This window comes from Onychostruthus taczanowskii, unplaced genomic scaffold (assembly GCF_017590055.1).
Source record: "Onychostruthus taczanowskii isolate IOZ18803 unplaced genomic scaffold, ASM1759005v1 scaffold22, whole genome shotgun sequence".
Lineage (NCBI taxonomy): Eukaryota > Metazoa > Chordata > Aves > Passeriformes > Passeridae > Onychostruthus > Onychostruthus taczanowskii.
Genome location: NW_024499462.1, coordinates 6,467,510 through 6,491,757, shown reverse-complemented (window position 1 = coordinate 6,491,757; position 24,248 = coordinate 6,467,510). Strand labels below are relative to the sequence as shown.

Genomic DNA, 24,248 nt, shown 5'->3' with positions numbered 1-24,248 from the left:
CCTAAGTGAATCAGAAAAGCATCTAGAAGTCTTCTAAACTGATTAGCACTGTGCAGTAGATCCCAAGAGCTCCCTGTTCTGGAAACAGGTAAAAATAAACTGAGACTCATTTGCTTGTGTTCGGGACTTAGTGGCAAGAATTCATATTGGAAAATATCTACTTAGAGAGATGGTTATGTCACTTTTGTGCACACAAAGATTTCTTTTTGCTCACCAATACTTTGGCCCTTCTCACAGAGAAAAGTATGCATGCTGTAAATGTCCCGCATCAGCTCCACATCTCCAAAGGTAAAATACACAATATCACGTCCAGCCTCAGCAGCTGCCAATATCTGAATTAAGGCTGGAACAACAAAAAAAGATTACGCATAAACACAGGATAAAACAATTTGCTGAAGGAAAAAACACAGCTTAATTTTACAGCAAGCAACCATAGCATCCATTTCCATGTGGATGCTGCAAAGCACTACAAACAATGGGTAGATAAGTATTACTTCCATTTTTTAAATAAAGTAAACAATGCTAGGCACTGCAGGTCAAGAGTGTTGGAGCATTCTACAAGAGCTGTTAGTGACATCCACCCTTACTTCCAGATAAACAATGTGCTTAAAACTGAGAGGGGTTTATTTCGATCCATGTCTGCCCCCGAGCAGCATGCAGCCATTAATTAGCTAATAAATGCCTGTTGCAGCGTAAGGCAACAGAGCAGCCCCTGCCATCCTGGTCTGAGCTGCCCATACAGCCACAGACAGTGGGGTAAAAAGCATCCATGAGCACTTGGCAATTTCCATTCTGTGCCACCTGTAAGAAGGAATGGAGTCAATCCTTTCATTAGGTAAGCTATGCAAAGTGAAAGCTGACCCAATTTTTAGCTCCAAGAGAAGAACTATGGTTCTGCAACGTCTTCCTGCATAATTTAAGGTGTCCATCATACCTACAATAGAAGTATGCAGCAAGGAACGCAATGGCTTATTCTGACCTGTGAGGGGTGATGTCAGCAATGCAATTCATGTTACTTAACTTCCAGCTTTCTGTCAAACTCATTGGCCCAAGCTACAACCCAAGTTCTGCCAAGAACTAACATTATAATATAGACAGACTTTGTTCCTCTATATGCAAAAGAAAGAAAAATGTTTCCTATCTTGGGAACAGTTTTTTGAAGATTCACCTTGAGAAATCATCTGGATCAGTAGTGCTGCTGAGCCAAGCTAATGACCCACTGCAATTGGAGCAAGTAGCTCTGGTTCACTTCTCACCCAGCTCCTGACTTTTCTGCAGCTCTCTGGTGCTCATCAAACATAATTCTGCCAATTTTATTCACCAAACTGCCAGCAAAGTTACAGATGAAGAACAAAAACTAATTTTTTTCTACTAGAACAGCAGCTGAATTGGCAGAGTGAAAGGTTTGCTAAGAGCCAGAGCTGAGGCAAGGGAGGGCACCAGACCATAGAGCCAGGAACAACAAAGGGGAAGAAGAAACACTAGGGGGAGAAGAAAACCAGGACCCTTTTAAGCAGCACCAAACATAGAAGAGTGCAACTCTTTCTTCAGCCAGCACTGCCAGGCTGGAGTGCCACAGAGGTGTGCAATCAATCACAGGTTCACTTCAGGGAACTACAACAGTCTTACCAATGGATCCCCAGCAACTATTTCATCTGCGGCAGCCTGTCTTACTTCAGAGCCTGTTGGTGCAGCTCTGATATTAATTCTTCCTTCTTATATCCAGTAAATAGAGTTAATTAAAATGTGATTAATATTGTCTTCATAAAGATTAATTTTAAATAAAACAGTGTACACAGTGCATTACCACCTGCTAGTGGAAGCTAAATAGAAAGCTGTTCAGAGCTCAGCTAAAGAATCTTGCACATTTTTAAACAGAGACCTATAAAAACACTGCATTCCTTAATCAAAAAACCCCATCTCTTGTAAACCCATAGCCAAAATTATAAATTACATGATTTACATGTGAAATTAATCTCGATCTGGGAATGATATTTTAATTAAACCACTGAACCAGCTGTGGATTTAGTAAAGCTTCAGTAGTTTAGCTTTTAAAGAGTCTAATTAACTAGCTTGCACAGGGGAACAGAACCTAATGAATCTTACTATTCATTCCAAACTGCAGTTTCACTTACAAGATGTTAAAAATACCCTACTGCTTATTTTGAATTGTTATAGATCTTATGAAACAAGGATCAAAATTTCTGTCAAGAATCAGACTTTACAATCTTCTGGACATTAATGATACACAATACCATGGGAAATTTCCATGCTACTGGTACAGAAAGAAGCATCACAGGAAGAGCAACAGAGCCTGTGCTACTGGGGTCTGGAGGGATCTGAGCTCTCCTGGCCCTTGCACCCAGCTGATGTGATCCCACTTAATTTCTGGACTTGCACCTGAAGCAATGGCTGTACTGACATCCTTCTTCTACTTTAAAAAAAAAAACATACATGGGATATTACAAGTTCAGATCCAAGATCTTATGCAAATTGAAGTACTTGTTAAACCTTCCTAACATAAATCAAGTGTTCCCAGATACTACAGTAAATACTAGTCCTGATATTGATAAGATGTGCATTTGACAGCCTATTTTATGTAATGGAAATCAAAAAACAACTGCCAGGAACTCAATGAGCATTGAGAAAAAAATAGATGCTTTATGAATTAAACACATTAAGAAAGAAATGAAACTGGTAGCCTGATGACTGTCTCACTGTAACTACCTAAAGCTGTTCTGAAAAGCAAATTTGAAATACTCTTCAAATGCTTGGAAACAACAAAGAAATGTAAATTTCTATTTAGAATTATATCAACCAGGATATGAATTTATATGTCAGGATCCATCAGTTCTTGAATTGATGGAAAAGGTTTTAAATGAATGTAGGCATGTGATATCTGCTGCATTACAAATACTCTAATTAAATATAAAAGAACATGAGAAAGTGAGTGATATAGCAGGCAAGTCAGGAAAGAAAGCAGCATGACTGAGTGACTGGAAACCTCTCTGGCATACAGCAATATATTAAGGAGTAAAACTAAACATTAACCATTGCCAGCAAATTTGTGAAGCCTTGCAAATTACCAGGTACTTTAAACAGCTTTGCAGAGATATGAATTTCAGGCAGAATCTGAAAAGACTGCTCCAGAAAGGTCAACTGATTTATATGACTGACAACTGCAATGAACATGTTCTTCTGTGAACTAAAGCTGCATGTTTGTGTTTTGGAAGGTCTCAGTGCTACAAGTCCTCACAAACCCAGCATTTCACCATCATGTGCTTGCCCCAAACTTTAAATTGAAAATAGCATAACAGTCTACAGAACAAAGAATAGAGTAGAATGCTCTTTTGTTGTTTAAGGCCACATTACTCACAGCCTAAAGATCAGCACTAATGTACCAATTCTACAGAATGCCATTTCTTGGCAAACATGTATCAATTAGAACTAAAGCAAAAAATGTACTTGAAAAAAACATATGGCCCAGGATCAAAACGTAAGTTATTTGATTAATCTGAACATTAACTAATTGCTATGCTTTACCTTTTAATCGGGAGTCCCCTCCAAAGGCACCACACCCCCAGTTTCCAGTGGCTATTGCAGAGAGATGTTGAGGTGCAACGTTGGGTCGAGAGAAGCCACAGTAGGCCTGCATGCACACAAGAGTCAGAGAAGCATTTGAGAGGCAACCTGGTGCAATACTTCCAAACAATAAAATGGTAACAAAAACTATTGTCTTCTAGCAATACCAAATTCCAACTGCTTCAATACACATTTAGTCTTCCCTTAAATTCAACATCAATAACAAAAAAATTAAGACAGGAAGACTTTTGCCTTATTTGGATCCAAGTTAAAAATTAAGATACAGGTCCTGAGTCCCAGACATTTCATCACAGCTACAGGAAGCTTTCCAGGATAGCCCGAAAAGAAAATTAACTCAAGTCTTAGACTTTTCCTTAAACACCAATCAGACCTCATAAAAAAACATCAGCCAAACTAACACACCTTATAAATGTTGCAATGATTTACCATAATTTATTTTAAAAATACAAACTAAATCAATCTACTGAAAATTGCAGGCAGATCATAAATTCACTGATGTAGGTAATTAGAATTTTGTACTAAGATATCAGTGAGGTTTACAAACTCTACTTAAATGCCTTTTGTAGGGCTAATTTCATTACCAACCATGAAGAAACAAGCTGATGAATGTTACTTTAGTCAAGATGCTAAGGTTTCATAACTAATTAAATTAGTCCTTCAGCACTGTACATCATTTCAAGAGGGTGTATTCCCTTTCCAGCTGAGAATTAGGGCTGTGTGTTCCTATGTTTGAAATCATTTAAAATACATCCTATATTCCATACCCCCCATACTGCAGAAAGCAGGAGGCTTTAACAATAGTAGCACTGAGCTCTTATAGTCAACACAAGCTAAAGCAGAGGCTCACTGCATCTGTAAATGTAGAATCAGACTAAGGAGACTCATCAGCACGTTTTGATCCCAAAAATTGGCACACTAGCAGAGTATAACTGAATTAGCATTCTTGTACTCCACTGCCCAGTAGAGACAGCACTGCCACTGCTAGAACAGGCCACACACCTCTCACTACCTATGCCTTATACTGGTCATGCAAGGCCCTAATTCTGGCCCATTAACCTTCTTATTAACTTAGGAGAATCTGCTTGGTGAACTGGAGACTGATTCCAGACACAGCATGCGAGCAGATAAGATTTGTGTGTGGGATAACAGCAAAGGCCTTGAAAAGCTAAGGTCCCATAACCACAAACAGCTCACTGATGGCAAGTACTAGTCCCTGTCAAGGTATTACCTTAAAAGCTGGGAAAAGACTGCTTTAGCTTCAAGAAAAGAGCAGCAGCAAAACAAGAAAAACAAGTGACAGAAAAACCTTGGCTATGCAGATGATAAAGCACCTGCCACAGCTTGGGAAAGTAACCCAATGTTCCCAAACGTTATGTTTGGGAATCCCAAGGACTGGGAAACATCTCAAATATCATACTTAAGGACAAGATTCCAAATTAGGGATGGCAGAGAAGAGAATTATGTCCACCACAGTTCCTGTTTCCCCTGTCAAAGAGCACTTCAGCCTGGGAACTTTGATGTGTGAGATTATCAAGGATCACAGTCATTGCAAATTGCAATTTTTACACACACAGCTGATTCAGGGCAGGGTCAGGGACTGAAAACTTTGAATAAATTACGATAATGGATTACTGTGCAAGAATTATTAGTAGGAAGAGTGCTAGTTTTGAATGTCAGCCCAGAAGCTTTGTTTAAAGGATTAAGACTGGCCTGCCTTGTCAGTCTTCTTGAAGACTTTAAGGTCTGACTGGCATGTATACACACATATGTAGTTACAACAGCCCTCACAGCTATTGTGAAAATAAAGGGGATTTATGAACAGCTGGATCTGATCTCAAGAAAACATCAATATAGGAAAAGGTAAACTCGCAGGTAATATGTCAATACCCCAAGAGCAAGGAAGAAAGGTGGAGGAAAAGCAAGTGGCACCATATTTATGAACTGCCCCATGTTAAAACATGAGGCACCTCCTTTTCCACCTTGACTGCACAGCTGAATAGGATTCAACAGCACAAATCATAGGGAAAGAACTTAGACTCATCATTTAGAATCACAGAATAGCTTGAGTTGGAAGGGACCTTAAAGATTACCTCATTCCAACCTGCCTGCCTTGGGCTGGGATGCCATTCACTAGCTCAGGTTGTTTAGGGCCTCATCCAACCTGGGAGTGAACATGACCAGAGATGGGGCATCCATAGGTTCCCTTCCCTGTTCCAGTGCCTCACCACCCACACAATAAGGAATTTCTTCCTAATACCTAATTTAAACCTGTCCTCAAGTTTAAAACCACTGCTCCCTGTACTGTCACTATCTGCCCCTATTACGTGTCCCTCCCTGAAGCCTTGTCTTCTCCACGATGAAGAACCTCAACTCTCAGCTGGTCATTTGGAAGCAGGACAGGGAAAAATTAACAAAATGTATATCCAAGTTTCATTTATATTTTTGAAAGTTATATGAAATACACCTTTGAATAGCACATCAAAGGACAAGAAATGCATTTGACAATCTTTTGCTTTAACATTGGACAGCAAATCCTTGTCATATGAGACACCAGTAAGCAAGAGCTTGCTTAGATTAAGACAATAACAAAAAAATATTTGAAAAGGCTCTATAAACATTAGACTACAGGCTGTTGCAAGAAGTTACTGGCCTTGTTGAGCTCTCTTCTAATTTTCTCTGGACCAAACTGATCAAGGAAACGTCTGAAGTGAAATGCATCTATAGCAACAATTTCAGTGTGGCGTCGTTGCCATTCATCCCTAAAATTGGAGGGGGGAGAAAAGTAGATGACATTAGTCGTTTAATATCAGCCATACAACCCCGATTCAAAATAAGCAATTCCCTTCAGAGTTTCTCTGTTAGAAGCAGCTGAAAAGGTGAACTCAACAGACAATGGAATACTTTTTCTTTGTGGGTTGGGAATGGAAGCAGCACCAGAAATGAGACAGGCCTCCCCATAAATTTAGAAATACCCTAGCTAGACTGAGCATGAACGTGAAACAAATCTTATTACACAGCACTATTTATCAAGTATGTAAGAACATTGCAAGGTCAGTGTTTCTCTGTCTTCCTCCAACATTCAAATGAGAGTACACTGTGTATGTTTCCATACCAAATGAGTAATTTTCTGTATATACTCTAATGACATTGCTGGAGAAATAAATTCAAGAGCTCAGAGCTTTCTACTCAGATTCATGGTATTGATTCTTATTTTGCCACACATCAGCTGCACTGTGGCATCTCAGGTATCATTGTCAAGACACTGGTATCAGTGTCTTGTGACATTGCAAACCATAGTTCAGTCAGTATCTTAGCAAAAATGTGCATTAAATACCCATATCTCTAAACTGTAAAAGATGTTGGGCATCAGGGCAGGTAGCACTTATTAACATTATTACGATATTACTAATATGACATAACTTTCTTAGCTTGTTGGCTCTGCTGAAGAAAGCAACATCAAGCAAATAGCCTATTAAGGCAAATGCAAGAAAACACTTAAAAGTTTTCAAATTTCTAGCATTTATTTCTTCCTTCATTTAAAATACTTATGTGGAACTTTACCTGGGGGTCTTATCTTCGTGGCTCCTTGCCCAGCGGTAAGTCTCTGCATAGCCTGTGTACTCACTGTACTGCTCAGTACCTGAAACAAATTATTTTCCAGATTACATATAAAATACATATTATTTTTTTCATCTGGCAAATCTTTTCTAGGAATCACTGCTTCTCTAAAAGAACGCACAGCTCTCAGAAGCAAGGGGAAACAGAGAATTTGCATTTGCACCACAAACACAAGATTTCCTTGTAAAGCTCCCTTCCCGCAGGTGATGAGCAGCACCTAGCAAAGAACATTATGAGTGCAGATCTATGTATGGTGTCCAGTACACAACAAGAAGCGGTCAGCACAAAAAAACGATCAGCACAAAAAAACAGTCTGGAACCTTCTTGGCTGCTCTTGAAAAGGTCCAAAAGGGGATCTTGGCAAGTATTAAAGGCTGCCAGAAAGCAGCTCCTTAAAGTCACCAGTAATTTTAGCTACTATGCTCTGCTATACCAATCCTTTTCAAAGGTTTATCCCAAGACAGAGTGTATCTTAGCAGAGAAAAGGATCATAACCTTTCTAAAAGGCTGCCTCTCACCTCATTTTATAGAAATTCAGGACCTTGCTTCAAAACCTGGGCATCGCACAAATGCTTCAGAGAAATACTCCTGAAGTAATGCCACAGCAAAATGACACCTTTTCCTCATTCTGAGTTCACAACAGCTGAGTTTCAGAAGTAATCACAGAATTGCCTGGGTTGGAAGGAACCCCCCAAGGATCATGAGTCCAACTCTTCAGTGAACTCACTACCTTGGCACTATTGGCACCATGCTCTGACCAGCTGAGCGGATTTGTTTGGACCTTCATGCAGGTGTAGTTTGGCACAATTACAAACAGTGAGAGTAAGAAGAAAACTGTTAAGCAATCCCTTAATCCCTATAAATAGAACGGAGAGAAATAGGTTTTAAAGAATTGAAAACTGACAGCACAAAACATCTGATTACTAAGACAAGAGTACTGCCTAACTATTGCACAGATCAGCAATACCCTGAGAATACAAGTGTTTAAATTTAATCTGAGTATTCCAATCTCTAAATAAAAATGCAATTGAAGTTGAACAATCAAAAACATAAAACTATTAACTTTAAACCTCACTGACAAGGAAACTTGAATGCTTATCTCCAGTAGTCTCAAGCATGGGAAACAAGCTGTTAAAAACTGTTTACAATGATGCATATACAAGATGCATAAGATATACAAGATGTCAAGATATTTTCCCCATTTACCCATATTAATTTTAACTGACAAGACTTATCAATGCTCATTTAATTCATCTGCCGTGTTACCCACTCATTATTTATTTAGACTAGAAGATTAATCATTCTGAAGGCACACAAATCTCACTTAAGGCTATTTTGAAAAGCTGCTACGCAAAATGAGTGGGATGGTAAGGGATTACTCACTGAGTTCACTTCCTGATAAAAAAATAATCTGAAAAATGTGAATAACAAAATATGCCTATGTATTCACACACATTCATGCCCTCCCTCAGCCAAAGGACAAGCACAAGCATCTTCCATATTCTGAAATCAGTCCTCTAATTGAATTGCAGGCTATCAGCCTTCACCCAAGACTTTTCCTGACATGAGTAAAATTCAGTTCTCTTGACAGGCTTGATGAAAGTGTCTAAGGACAGAGCAAGAAAAGACAGATAAGGGAAGTATGTGACTCTTGAGAGCTCTCTTTAGAGGACAACCTAGCAAAACTTTCAGCTTGAGAAAGGAAGCATTGCCTTTGATGTCTAAGATGGGGAAAGAAAACTCTAGGTCATCGAGATATTGCACCGGATAGATTAAATGATAAAGTATTAGGCTGGCTGTTTCAAGGTTCATTGTTTTCATTAATTTTTATGGAAGTGTATAGTCTAACGACAAAAGCACCAGGAAACAAACAAACGAGCAAATACAGACATATACACACATATATCCACAAAAAAAAAAAAAAAAATCAATACTGGAGAAACTCAAGGAAATGACACAGACTCTAAAGTCATGTCCCAGAAACCCAAAGTTAATGAAAATCAATGAGTTTTCATAAGTGAAGCTCAGGAACTTTGTCAGACAAAAATGATTATTCAACTGGCAATACTTCTGCCTGTGAACTACAGGGACACAAACAACTTCTGCTGGGAGAACAGAAACAATATGGGATAAGCTAGATTGTTAATCTTTCTGGTGAAGCTTTTTTCTTCCCATAAAAAAAAAAAAAAGGCAAAAAAAGGCAAACCACCAATAAAGTTCCACCAGAACTTTAAAAACAAGCTACAAAACCTAGAAAAGCCTACCTAAAGCCAAAAGAATGATACATATAAGTACCATTCAAAAATCTATCCTTTTTGAGACTTGTAAAAGTTACAGCATCAGACAAAAAGTGAAATTGCCAGCCAAGTGTTAGTGTTTATGGGACCTCACCAATTTAGACAGGTTTGTAATTATTACTAAAAGTAAATATAGCTTTCTCAGACTCCATAGTCTAGCTTTACATTTGCATATGATCTGTACAGCATTATCATGTTTCCATGGATTGGGAAAAATCCCACCATAGTGTTCCTCCAGTATTTCTAATGAGCTTGAAATTACACCCCTGAAGAGGCAGGACCACTAGCACTAAACAAAGAGTAGATGTGAAAATTGCAAGAGTTTAGTTTTGTAGTTACCAACGTAAAGGCACATTTAGTGCCATAACTGAGAGGAAGGACCTTCTTCCCCTTTCAATCAGTTCTTCCAATCCTTATCTTGTACCACCATTAGTCTTTGGCTCTCCCAACACTGGCACAATCAGTCAGCTAAATCCAGCTGAAAACCAATTTTCCTCTCTGAGTAAATTTTCAGCCAAACCAATTATCTCATCTCATCTCATTTGCTCCTAGCTAATGTGGTCAGAAGTCTCCAAAACTGCTCTGCTAAGATGTAGTCCCCCCTGGCCATTGATAGATCTGTAAATTTAAAGCAAACAAGGAACACAGCTTCATCTGCCTGAGGATGTTTGAACTCAAACAGGAGGGAAAAAAAGAAAGTTAAAAAAAAAGTCTGAATGAAAACCACTCACACCCAGAAATGCAGCTGTAGGAATCTCTGGTGCTGCTGCTGACATTTCTGTAAGTAGATGTCTGTGTTGAAGAACTCGACTGTTTGCATGACCAGTTTCATAGTCATTACAGCAGTGATCTTAACCAGATACTGTAAAATCACAACAAATTTAATTTATCTCCCAATTTCTTGGGCTCCTCTGCAAATTTAAGCTAAACAGTTATACCCATTAGGCTGCCGAGTGAAGATGCATCACAAAGAATGTAATTTATCAAGAGGATCGTGACACAGAAGAGACTTGGCTAAGAACCAAGATGGAAAAGCTCCAGGGATTAAATAAAAATGATGGAATGGATATTTCCATTAGAGAAGAACTCCATATCCCAAATACTAATTGCAAAACACTGGAAGATAAAATGTCAAGAAAGATAAAATATTGCTGCAGTGAAAAAACATTCTCACCTTTACTGGTCCATGCCAAAACACCATTTTTGTCTGCAGGGGAATGGAAGGTCTTTCAAAACACTAATTTAGTGTTTCCCCCTAACCAGTTATTACCCAGACTGACAGCTGTGCTCTGTTTTTACCCTTCCCAAAAAAGTCTCTCCCAGAGGACAGTGATTAAAATATGTCAATATAGTATCACATCCAAAATACAGAACAGAAGTCTCTGATGGCCAAGAACTTCTTTTCTGACTCATTTTTTAAAAAATGTAATCACAAAAGCCAATTTATCAAACTTTTCACAGAAAAGGCATTAATTTTGGCAGAGTGGAAAAACAAAATAAAACACTGTCTTAAAAAGATTGCCAAGCATAAAACTGAAAACAAAAGATGCTCTGCCCAGTACAATCAATAACTTAGGACAGAGTAAGACCTGCAAGATTTAAGCTCAAGTTTCTACTGCGTATGCATGTGAGAGAAAGAAGTGCTATTGATGGGTTTTCCCAAGAAATGTGTTCTAATACCTACAGAAACTCTTGACTTTTGAGACAGCTCAGGCAACTAAAGTCAACATTTTTGCTACAGCAGACTGAAAAACATAAACATAGTGTACTATAATATTTACCCAGAGGATCTCTCTGGGTAAATATATTTTTTTCTTTATAGCTAGTCTTTAGTGTAAATAAAGTAGTATTATAGGATCATTTTATTTCTTCAGTCATGAAAAATGCCCATTCATGTATAGAACTGAGACATGCAGCATGACCTGGGCTGCTCCAGTTCTTAACAGTGACATTTGGTTTTTGATGCTGTTTTAATCCAATGGGTAATAAAACAATCCAAGATATATGACAGAGTGGGAAGCAAAAGAAAAAACCATTTCAGCTAAGCTCTGGACAGACAGGACATCTCCACACACAACCCCTCAGCAACATACTGGAGAAGCAGGTTGTTTTTGATGTAATTAGGAACCCATAACTAACCTACAAGTAACACAAACACATGTGAAACTTACAAGACCAAAATCCTTGAGACAGTTCCTAGATTTCTACCCTTTCCTAATGGATGCAGGTTTTCTACTCTTCCTCCCCTTTTAGCTAATCAGAAGGTAGCTCCTCTTCTCAAGAGTGTTCAATCCCACTGATCACATGAAATGTTACAAATTCAGGAGAGGAACAAAACCCCCACATCCTTTAACATAAGAGAAGCAATATCAGCTAATAGCTGGAAACTGTGGCTGTTACCTATATTGCCCATCAGCATTCTTTAGCTAAAGACACCAAGTCCTCAAACACATTTAAAAAGGATAAAATAAGCTTTTCTGCTTGCTGTCACTTATTTTTCTCCTTTCACAAAGCATCTGTGGAACAGTGTCCCTTGTGGTTTTAGCTGGGATGAAGTAGGAGGCTCTTTGTCAAATGACTATCAATTTTTTTCCCCTTTTTTTTTTAATCCTTACAGCTAGACTTCCAAATCCTTCCATACTAAACTTCAACTTAGAATATATTTTGTATATATAAAACCAGAATTTGATGTGAAACATTTTCTGCAAAGACTAACCTGTGATGATAAGACATTCATTGTGATCCAAGACTTCAGTGATGAGCCTTGATACAATCAGTTCTGGATTGATTAAAAACCGAATTTCTTCTTGTACTAGTCCTGCCCCGGTCACACCACCTCCAACAAAACGGTTTGCAAAATCAACCTACCGAAAATACATTCAGGAGGATTATGATAGGATAAGAAAAAAAAAATCCTTTTCTTACCAAAGTAAATAAAATCCTGTACAGATTTCAATTATTGTGTTGAAATCTGCTGCTATCTCTTAAAACTACAAGCAGAGAGACTGATTAACATGATCGTGCCTCGCTCTTTTTTCCATTCAAATTCTCAGAAGACTTACAACAAATGAGATATTGCACAGCAAAAGAAATTTTGCATCTCAAACGCTCCAAATCCAAGTTGTGTAGGTTTCTCTTGAAGAGGCACATATTTCAGAATAAAACACATTTCAGTAAATGTGACAGATAAAAACAGCATTCTTTTTTGGGATGTTGAAAAATCAGTAGTTGGTCCTTTGGAAAGCATTCTGCCCCAATATGGAAATATCTTTACATTAGCACTGCTCCTGTAATAGTTTTATACCCAAAAACCCTCTTGAAATGTACTAATAATCTCTTATGAATTGCAGTCCTTGAAATGCACTTGAACAAGGCAAGTATTTTTGACTCTAAAGGTTTCTGCTTGAAATAGAGAAGCTCTGGACTCTTTTTTGCTGCAATAGTACATATTTTGCAAATTACATTTTCATACAGACAACAGTTTTAAAAATAGTTTGTTTATTCAATAAAGTAATTACTATTCACTCAAATTAACTACCCATATAAATTTATAACTTTAAAAAAGTTACTTTATCTTCCAAATACCATTAGCTTCTTACTGATTTTTACTTAGGTAGCTGATGAGAGCACAGGAGGGGGACAGAAGTTGCTGGGGTGACATGAACACCTGTGTAGATTACAAACTGACCCAGGAGGCAGAGTCCAAAGCACACCAAGAGCCAGCCACTACAGCAGCATGTGTTCCTCTAGTCTATCCTGGAAATACCAACACATTTCAGTTGTTTAAGATTTGCTAAACTTGACTATGATAAGAAGAGTTATATGAAAAGCACTCAGATGTACAGCGTGCCAGGGCCCAGAGCACTGTAACTGCTGGGCAGCCTCCCCTGGGCCCAGCCTGGTCCCACCCTGTCCTGGACCTCACCCGAGACACGTCACCCGTGGGCCCAGGCCCAGCCCTGCTGATGCCCATGGGCTCTCCAGACATGTCTCACTGTCCCTGGTGCCCTGACTCTCCACCTTGCCTTTGTCTGATGGCCACAGCCAGTCAGCAGGGGCTGATTGTCACCATCCCTGGCCACTGAGGCTGGGGTCAGTGGGGACTCCTGCACTGTCCTGCCTTGGTCATCCTGCTCCCTGCTGCAGTGACTGCTCCTCATCTGAGCAGAGGTATTTTGTTTGATAAGGGTTGAAATAGCCAAGAGGAAAAACATCACATCCTAGGCAATACTCCCTTACACAGAGTACAACACTAGAAAAATTGTTATTACTGAGCAATTGCTGAGTTCTTCGTAATTTCAGCACACATTTGAGTGCTCCAGTTTGATAATTTTATGAGACATTTTAAAGTCTGAGCAAAAAGCATTGCAGACAAAAAAATCTTGTCTCCTTCCTCCTCTTCCAATGCAGTGCTTGTCCCTGGCTAAAAAAGCTGTCATTTTTACTTTTTTTTTTGGTAAAAGAATTCTAGAAGGCAGACCTTTTTACTTTTTTTCTTAAAGAAAAGCAAAAAGCAAACAAGTAATTTGAAAACTCAAATGTGTTCCTTCCTATAGATATGGATAGGACATCCTCCTTATGAATTTATTTTGCTGACTGCCTCCCAGACTGAAACAGTAGTGCTGGCAGCAGCAAGAAAGTCTCCTGGGTCACTGACCTGGTCACTGTCTGGGGCACAGCACAAGAATAATTTTTTTTTAAATAAACTGAAATCCTTGACAAGTCATCAAGATTGCAGCCTGAATCTTTCGTCTTGTCAATCTTTGATCCTGGCTTGAACCAGAAGACCTGAAGCTGTCCAGGAGTTGTGATTTTCTGTCAGCCCTTTCTGTAACAGATACATGTGCTACCTAGATGAGCTGGGGAACACTGACAGTACTAAGACTGCCCATGGAATTAATTTTGATAGGTTTTTTAATGCTGCATAACATCTTGTCATTTAAGTCAATTGAGGATAAACAAGTAACTTTGTTCAGCTGGCAGACCATGAAAGTATGACAAAAACATGAAATCCACAAGAACTGTTATATGCACTTACCTGTAGCATACCTTGTCCATTGCTTTCAATGGTGCCTTCAGAGGAGACATGCAATCTAGATAGTTTTTTCTGAGATCTACCATTGAGGAAAAATATTGTACAGAAAGGATCATTTCAGAACCCCCACAAAAAAACATTCATTTAAAAACAAAATTCACCCAAACCCCAACTGCTTACACACGAGGTGGCTTAAAAAAAAAAAAAAAAAAAAAAAAAAAAAAAAACAAAAAAAACACACCACCCTGATGGATTAAAAAAAAGTTTGCCTTGCAGAAAAAATGTGGAAAAGTTTAAAACAGAAATTTGTTCAGTTTCTCCACCTTTTACCATAAAACCCCACATTTGAAGTTCTAAGTTCTTGTTCCCCAGCAATGAAGCTGCAATACTTGTGCTCATGCTGATCATCACCCACAGTTCATTATATTATCTGTCATTTCTTAAATCAAGAAATCATTGGTAATATAATCCCTCTCCTTTTTTCCCCCTCACTCAAGCAACAGCATCGAAGACATGTTACTGCTTTAAACTTCAACTAATACTTGTTTGCTTTACAGACAAACATATGGGAAAACTCAGGACACAAACTACTTGTGGCAATTCAGCCACCGCCATCTGTATTTCTTTCTCCAACAGTCCATAGCAAAGATTGACTTCTGTAGTACTTCTTGACCTGAATCAACTCCAAATGAATGACACTGAGTTACTGTGGACTTAAGAAACTTCTTACATTAACAGGATGTTTGACTTACCTCTCCCAGTCTGGAAACTCCTGGAGACACTGCCTTGTGAACGTCACCAATCCCGTAGGTTCTACAGGCAAACCAACCCCAAAGGAAAATGTATTAAGTGTGGGAGCTTAGCCCTTAGATTATCTTAATTGGTAATCTTTGAAAACTACAAACATCATTCTTGGTTGGTACCAAGAGCTTAACTTTCCTCAAGAGTGACTCTGATTTTTCCCCTGACAGCCCATGCTCTAATTGATGACAAGTAACATGAAGACCAAAATATTACTTCTCTTCCCACTTGGCAGTTCGAGTATTTTAATTTTTCCAGAGCTAGGAAAAACTATTATTTGTTAAGTGATTTTCACTTTAACAACACTAAACACTATTAGAAAGACCCAGTAGTTGAAGTAAAATGTGCTGTTTTAGAGAAAAAGAGATTGTGAACCTTCAAAATCAACAGCTGTTCAGTGCCAGAGAGTATTTCACCTGTGGACAGAGGAAGCAGCAGCTCATATTTCCAAGAAAGTCCAACTATGTCAATAAGCATGCAGTGTTAGCAGATTCTAAATCAGGCAGTTTTTAATCCTGCCAGGATGCAAGTGAAATTCACTGTATTCCAACTGAGAAAGGACTCCTGCCCTTGAGGGAAAAAGAGGAGCTGTTGCTCATACAGGAAGGATGCAGCGTCATCTCTTCTTACTATTTCACTCAAAAAAGTTCAGTTTCGCAACAGAAAGAAAATATCAACCTTTTATTAGGTGATATCATCATAATAAAATCTTCAATTAAGACTTATTTCTCTGCTACAGTAAATCTACTATGATTTATGAAAACATTGATAACACTACGTAAAGCAAAATGCATCCTTCGAAAAAAGCCTTAAGTAGTTCTACGCTTTACTTTAAAATTTAGGTTAAAAAAAGGTTACTTTCTCTTAAAAAAGTGCATAGCTTTCAAGCATAATAATCAAGTGCTCTTTCACATGGGAATTCTGGTATCAGTTGTGGTATTCTACAAGTCAAGCATTCACCTTTTGAGCACAAATTCTTCAGTTTCCAGTATTCTTTTACAGAGAACTCAATTATCATTTACAATAAAAAGAGCTACAAAATTATTACAGTAACTTATAGAGCTAAGTTTCTTCAGCCTCACCAGTTCCTCTGACAAAAAAAAAAAAAAGTAAGAAATGGGGTATTTTAAAGGTACAACAGGAATTTTTAATTCAAGAAAAGAGCATTCAAGAATCTCATTAAATATTATTTAAAGTTATAATGTTAGGAAATCTAATATGGTAGTTTCACAAAGCATGTTCCCATCAGAGTTCATATTCTCAGAGGCTCAGGAACAGCTGCATCAATTCTGGAGTTGGTTTGCACAAAAACATTATAACTCAGGTATTAAAAAAAGCTGGTACACTGTATAAGCTCTTCTCAGTCCCACACATAGATCACAGGTTACTTTTTACCTCAGAGATTTAGTTCTATTGATATTGCTTAAAGTCTGACAGCTGAAATAGGATATAGCTGCATTTATTTTGTGGTGAATTAAAATGATGAAGATGGTCTGAACCAAGTAAGGGCCTTTTATATTTAACAGTTTAAATCTGTCTTTCTTTTAGAACAAATCCTTCTGAGAACGTATTAAGTTAATCGTAAAATGCTGACATGTAAAGAAAAAGTTTTTTAAAAAACACCATTGTAAGGGTATTGCTGCAGATCTGATGTTTGCTACTACAGTAAAACCTCTTTCTCCCCAAAAATGCAATATATAAGCTATGGTAGTTATCACAAAAATAGACCTGTTTTTGAAAAGCTTTTGCGAATATTCAAATCTGTGGTAATGACAAAAGATCTGACCATGCATTAAATTCTCCAAGAGCAGGAGATATCTCATGGCTTGCTATCATTTGTTTTATTTGAACTGAGCAAAGCTAAAAACAGCTTTGCTTTGGAACCATAGAAGGGAAAAACCTGAAATATCAACACAAGTAAGGGAATATCCCTCAGAACTCCAAACATTTTAGTCAAAAGACTAAATCTGCAGGAAAAGTGAAGCTTGACTCAAAATCTTTAAGGCTGTGATTTTAATGGCTGTAATGCTGCCAAGTTCTCTCTACGTCCTCACTTTGATGTGGTGATGCAAGTGGTTGCATGCATTACTAGCATTATATATATACTTGTATTTATATCTACACAATGATACACACACACACATATATATTAATATATATATTTCTGCATTTCACACACATATGTATTTATCAGAAAAAATAAAACAGAATCAGCTCTGGGCAAATAATTTGCTTGCATTCATCATACATATGGTGAGAAGTGCCATTAGTATGGGAATCAGTGTACTTTGCAAGCTGTCTTTTGTGAAATATTTTCACCATGGCTATGTAGCCATTTCTAAATTGAATGGGATTAAATTTTTCATCTGCTTTGCAGCTCAAAAAAAGAATAAAGGATATACTTTTTTCTGTGACTCTTCTAAAATAGCAGAAAAGGGTCTTAAGTTTCTCAGGCTTTCTTGGTGACCTTCCTTCAAACAACCTGAAAAACAGGAAATAAAAACAAACAATTAGAGTTCAGGGACACAGTGCAGAGCAATTAGTGCTACTTACTAATTGCAATTTGATTTTTTGTAATTATTATGCACACATTTCATTAGCCTTACATTGAAGTACTGTACTATAGACAGAACACTCTAGACAGCCCCTCAGTAATTCAAGATTTTAGGACTAATGAGTTTATTGACTTGCTGTATTTCTGATGAAGATGCCAACTGAATGCTTCTCTCTCTTGCACCAATTTTCCAATACCAAGAAATGTAATTTCAATATGAACATTTTGGAAAGCTACTAGTTTTATTTGCAACAAATTGAAATGTTTAACAGGTCATTAAGTGATCAAGGGGTGAAAACATGTGTGTTGAGTACTCCAAGATGCATTTGTCCCCTTTAACAGGTCATTAAGTGATCAAGGGGTGAAAACGTGTGTTGAGTACTCCAAGATCCATTTGTCCCCCTCCTTTCAGCTCAGTGAGTTGCTCAGAGGAATTAATGCAACCTTGTTGCTTTCAAGAGCTGCACTGCACCAGCAGCATTTCTAAAGAAAAGAACCTTCCCCCAGCACAAATGGCTCCATCCACTGGGCTGTTACAGCCATTCTGACAGACATTTGTAAAAAACCTAAGCATTAAAATGACGGATCCTTTTTTTTAGCCATTAAGTGAATGTATTCTTTTAAGGTTAGCTGAAATACTTTTACTGCATCATCTGTCTTCCAGCAACTTGAACATGCATTACTTAATTTCACTTCCAGCAGAGTGACAAGGCATTGTTATTGGCAACACATAATGGAATTTATCTGGAAGGAAGAACAGCAGTGACTTCAGAAATAATACCCTTTGAATAGGAACTTTACTGAAAGATGTCTGATCCACTGAAAGGCCTGAGGATATAAGATTCTCCCCCAGTACACAGTCTAAGTAAAGCAATGACACAACATTATTCATTTGCTTCTGTGTCACGGAATGACAATCTGCCTTTAAAACCAGAATGCTGAGAGGTGAATTAAACTAGATGCAGCAAGGAAGTGAACTAGATTTTTCAGCATTTAAAAATCCTTATGTTGTATATATATAGGCTGAAGAGATCAATTGCATCTGAAATCTATATAAAGTCACAGAGGTTTATTTTATTAGCACTTTATTCTTTGAACAGTGAATCAGGACTTTAGGAAGGTAAACTCCAGACTTTTACAGTCTATTCTAAGATGGGCCAATATGCAAGTTCTGTCAAGGCCTTGAGCTTGCACAGGTAAAAAGGGGTTTATAAAAGGAGCCAATGTGTGCATGTGTGTGCAGGTGTTGCCTAAATTACCCCCAACTTCTTACATGGAAGTCTCATTTCATATGAAGGCTTTAAACTGGGTTCATTTATCTGTCAGCCTGATCACATCTTTACTAATTTTTTTGCCTCTTCACATCAAAGTGACACCTTGCTTACACTGCAAACTCTCAGGAGAGAGTTTGCAATGTCACAAAGGCAATGTGTGATCCAGCATAAACAGCAGGCTGGGCAGGAAAGGTGCAGAACTATACCTGAAGTAAGTCAGATCACTAAAACCAGTCATATTTGTGAATGCAACAGGAAAAGCAAGTGATATTTACATGATTCAAAAATGGCCTAGTCCTACCCCATTAACTTAAATAAGGACATAACTTGGCAAAGAAAGTTACAAATGTTTTAACCTTCAACCTTATTTCTGGAATAATCAATTGGACAAAACAATGAAAATTTTCTTTTTGAAGCAAATACTTTAAAGAATAGAGCTATATGAAGGCATCACTAAGATATTAAGTAACACTATGCTTCAAGTGCTGCAATACAGATCCTACTAAAAATCCACCCAAAAAATCTAAGTGGAAACCACATAATTTCGTGACAGAACCACCTAGGGCCAAAACCCATTAATTTCAATTAAAGCACTCATCCAGATGAAGTGCACTGTAAATCAAACACAAAGCACTGCAAGTCCACTTTCAGGTGAAGTAATTAAAACCTTAGTGGCAACTGCATATGTAAGCTTTGTACAGGATGTTCCCACTGCCATGCAGTAACTTCAATTTATCAGCTACAGGAGCTGAGAGAGCCTCCAGGACTGATCACCAAATTCATCTCTGGCTCTCCAGCCATGCCAGGGGAGCAGCAATGTTAATCAAACAGAAGACTCCACAGAGATACATGTAGTTATTCGAGGCCAGAGATGTTAAAGCATAAGAAAGCAGATGTGCGAGCTTTGTGTTTATGACATTGTAGATTGTTAAAGTCATTGTGGCTAAATGAAAAATCTTTCCTAGCAAATATTCAGACATTTAATTGTTCTGAAGAGAAATACAGTACATGAGAAATAAAATACTAAAAATAGGAAGAACTAATATTGGGAAAATGTAAAAGAACTGTCAGTAAACATACAGTAAAGTTACAAGGCAAGAGTTCATACCATTTCAATGATTATTACAAAAACATGCAAGAGCATTTTCCTAAAAATTTTGGGATGGAAAAAGAAGCATTTAAAAAGTGCAATCAATGTTCTGTTTTTGCAGTCTTGACTGTCAAAATTGTCATATTTGCAACCAAGATTTCCACCTTTTAAAGCTGGAGTCAAAAGCTCAAAGAACCTACTCCCAACTGCTTCCTTGCTGAGGCAAGTGGACTTTAAACTTGCAAGGAACTTCAAAGGCTGCATTGAAAATAACACAAGAGAAAAATTATTTAAGAACTTCACAAAAGTGACCTTGGCTTGCATGGTTTACTGGGGAGAACTTGAACCAGCTTTAGTAAACAGTTCCCAAATGTTTCTGATTAAGGTAAAATTAAAATACAGTATTTACCTGTAAAATTTAATTTCCAAGGAGTTAAACTGCTGCCCCGATGTTACTCTAAGAACTGGCTCCAGCAGGAGCCATTGCAATCATGTGATTTAATCTCCCAGTTCAGTAATTTCCTAATGATATTTCCATACTCAGGCTGGGCTTCCTTTGAATGTTTCTTTTCAAAGAGAATAATCATGCCTTTACATTGAGGTTGGAACCCACTGTAAGACCCAGAAAGGTGTACACACTGTAACAACATGCAAAAATTTGCAGTATGGATCACACTTCAAATAATAACTCCCATTCATAAATCCATGGCATTCCATGGGTACTCTTTGCAGAAGTGTGGATACATAATTTTGTACTTGTGATCCCTACAATTAACCATGTGTACTGTTTCCTCCACTACCCACAGGCACTAAAAAGTATCTTTTTCTTTACTACTGGGCTTAAAGAAACTTTAAGTTGTTTATTGTGTTGTTTCCTATATTTTAGTGTGATCTCACTGAAGATAACAGAACATCTGAACAAGTACAAAACATTTAACTAAAACCTGATCTTCTCCTACAAATAAAGTCAAAGAAGGACTTACACAGAAGTCACATGGACAGATGAATTTCACCCAGTAAAGGGACTGAGCAGGGGGAAGGATGCAAAGTTAAAGCAGAAATGAAAATACTGGAGAGATGTTTCCTTCCACCACAAGAACACAGCTAATCACAAACCAGTTTTAGTCTAAGGCAGTGGATGACAAAATGCTTGGAAAAGAGAATAAACCAAATATCTTGCTTTTTCTGTGTTGCTCCATTTCAAGCCTATGCTTACCTGATGTATATATAGATGTAGGAGTGGAAATAAAATACTTAAGTATGTTACTGTCAAACCTTATTGCCCTCCATATGATTGAGGGCTATTTTGATTGAGTGGCTGAGCATCCTCAATAGGAACCAGTGAAATTTCAGGTTGATACACAGCACCCTAAAGGAAAAACTAATATAGTGTTGAATGGTCCAATAACCTCATCATTTACGACTGCATTAGCTGCACTGGGGAGCACATAAGCATCTCTTCATCTTTCTCCTGCAATTCTCAAACTCTTGGAATAAAAAAGTGGAGTTCCAGGAACAAACAAGAAATACAAAATTCTTTTTCAAAACCACTATCATATTTCTAATGAAGACTTTTTTGAACTTTATCTTCTAATACTAAGCCCAGCTTATCAAAACAGTTTCAAAAGGATTCTCTCTCAGTATGGTTTGACATTTTTTATTCAATTGTACTCAAGGCAACCTTAGTCACATCCACGTTAAGGACTGCCTGTAGATATTAGTGTATCAAAGGTCAAGCAAAGCTGTGTGCATTAATGTGCACAAAGAGAGAGGAGCCCACCATGTAAGATTTGGAACGTGTCTATAATTATGGGTACTCTCCACACAATTGCTTGGGACAGACAACAATTTCATTCTGTAAATATATGAAAGCAAACCTGTATATCATATAGGAATAACTGGAATTACATTAATTACCCATACCCTTTGCCTTAAGTGTTTTCTGACAATGCTGTTTTATTGGTTATTTATTGGGTGGGGTTTTTCCCATACAGAAACATACATCTACCTTTTAAAATGGAGTTTAAAATCTCTAAAGCCTCACTTCAGTGAATGAGACAGGAGACAGTATGAGTCAAGGACTTTTCATGAAGAACAGAGCTCCAGCAAGTGTTTCATTGCTGTAAGTTATGCTTCCCTTCCCAAGGGAAACAAACTACACTATATTTTGGGAACATCAATACCCCAGAGACCCGCTCTGGTCTCCAAAGTACCCCAGGGGGTGTGTGCAAGACAATCCATTAGGCTGCAGGAAGAATATATTTTTGTCCCATTCATCAAATTAATAAAACATTTTGTAGTAGTTATTTCATCTTCACCTCATCCTTTCTAAATTTTTTCCATGTTTTATAATGCAATATATGAATAAAGTAGCACACGTATGTAACTCCTAAGTAAATAAATACAAACACACTGGGGTGTATAAATATATATATACATTTATATATATATAGTATAAATACAATCCATTGCTCAAAAATGTTTTACTGATAAGCATGTGTGATCAAAAAATTTGAGGCCACTGCCCTAGACAACTTTAAATATAAATACCTAAACATCAACATAATGCAAGATGAAGAAACCTCAGCAAATTTAAAATGGGACATTCTTATACCCAATATAAAATATAAACTCTTACTAGAAAGTCCTGCAGTCACTGAAAATATTTTAAGTGAGAATTAGAAGGAAAACTATTCAGTATATTACAACTTTACTTTATAAAATTTGGATTTAATGGAAATCAAAAGCAGAATAATCCAAATGAGAAACTCCTTCCAGAGAGACGAAAGGCAGGCAAACTGACCATCCCTCTGAGAAAACAAAAGGAAATGCTACTGCCCACATCTTGCATTTTCTGATAGAAAAACAGAGCACAACCTCCCACAGCAGGCACAGCAACCTCAGTAGTTCTTTTCTGTGCCTCTTCCACTCAACATGAATTCTATCTGTCTGTATAAAAACAGCCTTCCTCCTCTGTGCTTATAAAGGACATCATTCTAGAGTTCTCTAATTTCTTTCATATCAAGCAGGAGAAAAACAAAACATTCAATATTTCAACCTCATGGCAATTTCTTCTTTACTGTGATGTGTTATAGGTACAAACTGTCATCATCTGAGAAGTGATTTAGGAACACTGCACTATTCAATAACTTTATGTTGAATTAGAATTTCATCTGTAGATAAATAATTACTTTTAAGATGTGTGTAAAGAAAAATATGGAGCAAAGTAATTTTTTTGTGAATCTAGATACAAAAAACTATCTTTCATCTCAGACACTCCTGTATACTCACACGTCTCTCTGCTTTGCATTTTGTCATTCTGTTTATTGTGGCAAGTAACTTGGTGCATTATAAATTTGTTTTAACAAAAGGTTTTGGTGATTTTGTGAGTCTTAAAATGCATCAGGTTGATATCTGACCTCGATGAAATGATAAGATGCTAACTGCAAGTAGTCTACACCAGAGAATAGTGGGGTAAAATGTTTTACCTCAAGGATCTAAAACAAGGGACAACCAATAGCATGGTACAACTAAGTTCTGGACTACATGACTGTATTTACTATACTAAAAAACATTCAGATTCAGTACTGTTTTAATCACTATAGCAAAGAAATTATGCCAGATTGATAAAAATAGTGTCATTTGAAGCTGTCTATTTAAAGAGTGTTTCCACATTTACCAACCACAAATGTTGATTTAAATTTTTTTGCAGAAAATTATAGTCGAGTTAAAGTAATCCATCCAAGGCTAATCAGTTCACATGCCCAAAGTAGGCACAACAGAATAAGTTTTGTAGGATCAGTGTCCTTAAACTCAGAAAACCTAGAACCACTTATCAAAGGAGCAATACATCTCAGTCCAAAACAGGTTCTCTAGAAGTCATTAGATAATCTATTCCCCAGAGAATATTCATTAGCGTTATGAAATTGATGTTGTTTATGGAGAGATAACTGCATTACTGGTAAATTAGATTTCA

At 37.5% G+C, this 24,248-nt stretch overlaps 1 protein-coding gene across 3 annotated transcripts in view; it reads right to left on the bottom strand.

Moving 5' to 3' along the window:
* PARG (poly(ADP-ribose) glycohydrolase) overlaps positions 1–24,248 on the bottom strand; it is a 60,818-nt gene that overhangs the window by 3,948 nt on the left and 32,622 nt on the right. For all 3 annotated transcript variants that reach the window (XM_041404698.1, XM_041404696.1, XM_041404697.1), the window contains 8 exons: positions 17,757–17,836; positions 15,306–15,366; positions 14,557–14,632; positions 12,235–12,382; positions 7,165–7,243; positions 6,254–6,362; positions 3,544–3,649; positions 215–343 (listed from right to left, as the gene is read on the bottom strand). In XM_041404698.1, coding sequence (XP_041260632.1) covers positions 215–343; positions 3,544–3,649; positions 6,254–6,362; positions 7,165–7,243; positions 12,235–12,382; positions 14,557–14,632; positions 15,306–15,366; positions 17,757–17,836 — 788 coding nt within the window. The remainder of the gene's footprint in view (positions 1–214; positions 344–3,543; positions 3,650–6,253; positions 6,363–7,164; positions 7,244–12,234; positions 12,383–14,556; positions 14,633–15,305; positions 15,367–17,756; positions 17,837–24,248) is intronic.